Here is a 6,000-nt window from a genome sequence, read left to right as displayed (position 1 = left end):
CTCCTATGAAGCAAGATTACAGTCGTCTTGTTTTGCTAGTTTTTAAGCCATATTGTGTATTTGGGGGGGGACTTTAAGATGGGAACTGGAGGTGCTTGCCCCTGCTTTGGGCAGGGAGGCTGGATTGGATAAGCCTCCCATCTGAGTTGGTCTGTGAGCTCCTGTGCACACACAGCAATCACTTCTCAAATTTAATAGGCTTCAAATTTTCATTTAATGACAGGTATCAAGAAAATATGGATGCCCTATGAATTTATAATACCTACATATGAGAACATTAATCCATAACGATCTAAATCTCTGCTGCGATGGCCAACAGAAACACCACCAACACGACGGGACGCTTTCCCATACCTGGCCACGGGCTGACATCAGCTCCTGTGGTGCTCCAAGATGACTGTGTGTCACCGGCATGTTTTTAATAACCACGCTAATGAAACAAAATGATTAAGCCACAAAATTATTAAAAATATAAATAAGCATCTGCCATCTCTGTTGGAGCCAGAGCTGGGACCCGACCCACAGTTCTGCCCGCTGGGCTCGGGGTCCCCGGCTGAGCGCTCTGGGATGTTTCACGCAGGATGCAGGTACGTACTAATGCTCGAAGGTAGCAGCTGCAGGCGGGCTTCAGCCAAACACCCAGTGTCTTTTTCTCCCAGAGGGCCAGTTTTTGCTACTTCCACTGAGGCAGCAGAACCCCCTGAAGTTTCCCAGGTGTGAGGCCCAGCCATTTGTCTTCCCACTGCAGAGACCTCAGTTTGCACCGAGCTGAGTTACCAAGGCGTGTCACTCCTCCTTAGCATTGTTCCAATGTCTCTCCGGTTGTTTCATTTAATCCCAGTTTCTGGATGCGCTCTTTGCTCAGTTTTGTTGCTTTTCCAAGCACTGCGTGCCGGGATTCCACATTTTCCAGGCACCAAACATTCACTCTGCACAGTGACCCTGCTGCCCTTTCGAAGCAGTGCTCCACCAAGCTCCACTCAACACAGGTGAACAGCAAACACAGACCAGTGCCCAAACATAGAGTTTATAAAGCCTCTGACGGAATCGTTCCCAGTGCCAGTGAGCTTCATAAGGCATTTGACACTGTGCCACGGTGTCCGACACGCACAGGAGATAACCTCCCTCCCCACCTCTTTGATAAAGGTTCATCAAGGTTTCTCTTTAAACATTTCTGAGCGCGCTCGCGTTGATACCTCCACGCGTCTTGCCATTTATAGGCTCCCGTGTGCTTCTTTCGAACAGTCACGGGTTCCAAAGGGGCACGTGGAGGCCCGCTGCCCCCAGGAAAGCCCACCTGGGGACTCTGTTCTGGCCAGGAGGAGGGGAGGAGGAGAGCCCTGGCGGGCCGGCCGAGGCAGCGGCTCCGCGCCGGCTCAGGCCCCCAGGGTCATGTTGCGCAGCAGCCACTGCTGGGAACGGCTCCCAGCGCACTCCCGCATGGTGGGCACCATCTTGTCCTCCTCCGACGGCTCGTCCAGACACTGGTTGCTGTTGACGTGCCTCAGGGTGAGCTTCTGCAACAGAGAAGTGCAAGAGCTGCAGCACCATCATTACTGCTGAAAATAGACCTGTGAGCTGTGTGAGTCCTGCTCTAGGCACTACACAAGCCACAAGACAAGTGCTCATCCCTGTCCCATGCCCACTGCCATTCACAAAGCTCTGAGACCCCTACACGCCCCTTGCTACCCCGAGGGGTATCCTGCTCACCTTCTCTCGAGTGGTCAAGCCTGGGGAGTGAGTGCCGCTGCTGAACCCAGAAACAAATAAACGCAACAGAAAAGTACAAAAGTAAGTGCAAGCAAGTGTTAATTCAAAGCAACAGTGGTTTGGGTTAAGGGATTTCGGCTCTGACAACCCAACCGTGTACGCATTTCAGGCCAGTGCACTGTAAGTTCAGAAATAATTGCCAATGGGAAACTAAAACTTATATTTGCTTAGAATTATATTAACTACAGTAACATACAGGTGAAAACATTTCTGTTTACATTATATTCTTTCTCCTTTGGGACACCTGTCCTTTCCATTTTTTTTGACTACATGACACTATGTTTCTGGGCAATGGGAGAGTCAGAAGGGGACAATAGGAAATTGAACATATTTGGCAGAAACACTCTTTTGGCAGAAACAATGTTCTGGTCCAAAGCACTGGGAGAACGTACATGAAGAGATCAAGGGAAACTGAGCATAAAGTTGTGGACTTCAACAAAACTGGGCAGGCACATTGACAACTGAGGAGGTGGTGTTCTCTGCATCCCTGTTCTGGGGTTCATCTGGGATTTTGCACACAAAATCCCAGTACCTCAGGCACCTTTGGTACGAAGCTTTGCAGTTACTAATTTACTGCTATTAATACATTTGTTTCCTAAAAGGTCCTTCGGTTCCGGAAAAAAAACAATTAAAACCACATTACACACAGACTTACCCATGCACCCGTACAAATACGTGTGTCAGCAGCTGCCCATCTGTGACAGCGGTGCGATTCACACATGGAACCACGCAGACACCATGGGGAGAGCAACGCTGCAAACAGCTCTGCGCAGGGCTGGAGCTGATGCGCGCCCCGTGCTGGAAGTGGCTGGACATGCCTCACTGGCTGCCCATGGCAATGCCCCACGCCACGCTGCCACCGCAGGACTGGGGACACCACGTCCCCTGCTCCCTGTGCCGGAGATCAGGGCACAACTCGCAGCGGGGCTTGCCCCAAGCACGCCCTGCACAGCCCTGGCACAGCCCAGCAGCTGCACAATGCGCGTTCATCCACCGACAGTCTTGCACGCTCAGTACGGACTTAACACTTCTACAGCAAACATCTCTTTGCTACTGCACCTGGTTCCGAAAATCAAGGTTGTGCCCTGTAAGGACTGTGCCCAGAGCCATGCTCCTGCCCTACCAGAGCCCCAGCTCGCACGGTGCCATCGGCAGCTCCACCTGGTCCCGGCCCCGAGCTGCCCCTGTTTTGGCACTGCTTGCCATGGCACTGCTGCCCCACGTGTGGCAGGTCCTGCAGCAGCTCTGCTGCCCCACGGGGTTTTATGGACCACGTTCTTCCATGGCTTATAAAAACAGCCAAACAGCCCTACCTGAAGTAGCACTGCGTCGTGCTGCCTGGCTCTCCTGAGCCGCAGGGCGCTGCCACAGCCATCTCTCGGAGAGCACAGGCACTGCGCCCCTACCTCGAGTCTTGCACACGGGGTCAGTTCAGAAACGTCCCTCTGATGCAGTCTCACTGCTAATAAGCCTCATCCGTGTATCTCCATATTAAAGACCAGACCATTGTCTGGTGTTCCAATTAAACTGCAGGGAGATGCGAACATTCTTCTACCAGCTGATGCAATTTTATTATCCACACACATATCTGGGCTATTGTGTTGTGCAATTTTACACTGCTGTTCCTACCGGACTGACATGTCATATATTAACACTCCTAATGTCTATGACGAATATTCTTTCCCTAGCTCGTCCATAGAGACTGGCTCCTCAGTTTAAAACAAACTATTACACAATTCTCCAAGAAAAGCCTACAGGCACTGTAAGAAATCATAGAGGGGCCATTTGACATGCATTCAGTGATGAATATAAGGCATTCTGCTCTAATTACGAGAGGAAAGAATTAGCAGTGCTAACAGAAGTAGCTTGTTTACTAAATAGCACTGCTCAAAGCATCACTGATTCTTCACTTATATTGTTTTAAGTGCAATTAAACTGCTATCATTTTCCACTATAACCAGAAATGCAAGTCGGTCTAAAAATGCTGCTGCTGCCTCCATCAGCTGTTCCCTTCTATTCAGTGCATAATTTCATGCTAGGCTACCATATCATTGGGACTTTCAACTGTCTCGTATTTTTTTTTCTTTTTGTGTTCTATCATTATTTGTGCTATTACAAAAAAGGTCTCATTTGCTTGGGAAACAATTAATTACTAGGCAGTATGATACTCATACAAGCCAGCCTAGAATTCTTATTTTACTCCACCACGAGGACACATGCCTGGATGCGGAGCGGGCTGTACAGCCATTCAGATGCACAGGAGCAAGCCGTGTTGTTTCACGCTCACCAAACGCATGCAAATAATAGCCCTGACGAGGGCAGAACCTGAGTGTGTTACGGCACGACAACGAAGCAGCGATCCTGCGCTCTAGCGGCCACTGACACCGAACTGAAAAGTTCTCAGTCGCTTTAAAAAGTGACTTTTGTGAATGAAAGATACCAGGAAAGGTTGTTCGCATCAGAAGAGACATTTATATATAATTTTTAAACTTGACTGAGAAAAGTCATTTCTTGAAATAGCACAGAGCACTGCTGCAGCACAGCCGTTCAGTGGGACACGCACAGCTCGCACGAAGACACCGCGCCACGTCCTCCTTGCAATGAGTTTGCCAGGACAAGAACCGGCCATCTGCCATGCCCCAGCCCAGCCCTGCCACAACCCCTGCCCTCGAGCCTGGACCACCACTGCCTGAAACCAGCACCCACATTTTGTCAGCTGAAACTCGGCGCTACCTGCCAAAATCCTTTTTCCTTGCTACAGCTATTAATTAGGGGGCTGCCGTAAGGAGAGCAGCACGCACTCTGGTTTCAATGGGATGCACTCAGATGTGAAGGCAGCATAGTTTGAAGTGAGAAAAGCAGCCCCCACCTGTATTCTGAACCTGTGCTGTCCCGCTGCGCTCCGTTATGTACATCAGCGAAACTGTCCAGGAAAGAAAACCAGTGGCTGGCACGATATTTTGATTCCTCCACTCGTTCATGTTTTGGAATTGTCTGCTGATCAACACTAATATCTCTAGAAGTGGGTTACTTAAAGTTGGGAATTTTCAAAACGAATGTGTCTCAAAAATATCATGCAATTGGCATTATTTGTACATCTTGGAACGGTGATCAAACCCTCAACTATCACAAACAGTAACAATGATGGTCACACAAACAGATCACAGAGGTAGCTCAGGGCTGCTAAAATAATCTAAAATTAGTCATAATTAATAACTAACACTAAATGTATATACTATTAGATATATACACACACATATCTGTGGAAACAAGAACAGAATTCAGCTGAGTTAAACAGACAGAAGATGGAAAAGCATTTTTCTGCAAACAGCTTAAATCATCAGCTGTTATACTTGCTTTACATGTTATACTTGGATGTATTTGCATTAGATGTTATGTTTGGATACCAACCTCCAACGGTTTGTTAAAGGAAATAGTCAGTGGGGCTGTAAAAAATGTTTCTAAAGACTTCCAGCCTCGTGTAGTTCCTTAGCATCCAGGTTTGCAAGGGGCTACCATTGCAAGCCTCCACAGTGGGGCCGTGGGTGCCATCCTCTAACCTGCTGAGCGTCAGGCACGACTGGGTGATTATATGCAGAAATGTACGGGTCTGCGTGACAGAAAGATGGCCAAAGTAAGCAAAACCAGCAAACACGAGGACAAAAACAAGGGAGAAAGCAGCAGACTGACTGGACATCCGTAGCAGCGAAGCAGCTAAATCTAGAAGCAGCGTTCGTAGGGGGCTGATGGATGACTGCCTGTGAACACTGCTGTCAAACGGTGCATGGGGCCAGTTTCTGAATCCTCCCCTCCAGGCCTGTAATCCCGACTTTCCCTTCACATAACAAGGCTGGGGCAGAGGTGACGTTTTGGTCTGGACCTCTCATTGAAACTATCTTCGCATGAACCACTCACTTCAGTCTTTTTTTCTTTTTGGTAAGGGAGAAAGTAAAGCCCATATAAAGAGGCCACTAAAAATATCAAGAGCGAATGTCCTTATAATGTCACTTTGAGTGACCCGCATGAACATCGATACTTGTTTTTCCTTCATTACGTGCTACTGCTTCCTGTTCACTTCTGCCTACTATTTTTAAAGGAAAGCAGGGGTACAGAAATTACTTCTAGAAGCGATGATCTCTCTATATTGCATGTCTATATTACACTTAATGCCTAAATTTAGCAGGTTCTTCACACCTGTATAATTAGTATTAAGCGTTTGTTTGGCAATCT

At 48.2% G+C, this 6,000-nt stretch overlaps 1 protein-coding gene across 1 annotated transcript in view; it reads right to left on the bottom strand.

Annotated features, from left to right (window-relative positions):
* Nucleotides 1-298: 298 nt before the first annotated feature.
* Nucleotides 299-6,000, bottom strand: part of GALNT13 (polypeptide N-acetylgalactosaminyltransferase 13) — a 110,952-nt gene continuing 105,250 nt past the window's right edge. Inside the window, exon 13 of the mRNA XM_035566076.2 lies at nt 299-1,517. Within this exon, the coding sequence (XP_035421969.1) occupies nt 1,377-1,517 (141 nt within the window). The 3' untranslated portion in view covers nt 299-1,376. The remainder of the gene's footprint in view (nt 1,518-6,000) is intronic.

This window comes from Cygnus atratus, chromosome 6 (genome assembly GCF_013377495.2).
Source record: "Cygnus atratus isolate AKBS03 ecotype Queensland, Australia chromosome 6, CAtr_DNAZoo_HiC_assembly, whole genome shotgun sequence".
Taxonomy (NCBI): Eukaryota; Metazoa; Chordata; class Aves; order Anseriformes; family Anatidae; genus Cygnus; species Cygnus atratus.
Note: the sequence above shows the minus strand (reverse complement) of the source record. Positions and strands in the feature narration are given on the sequence as shown.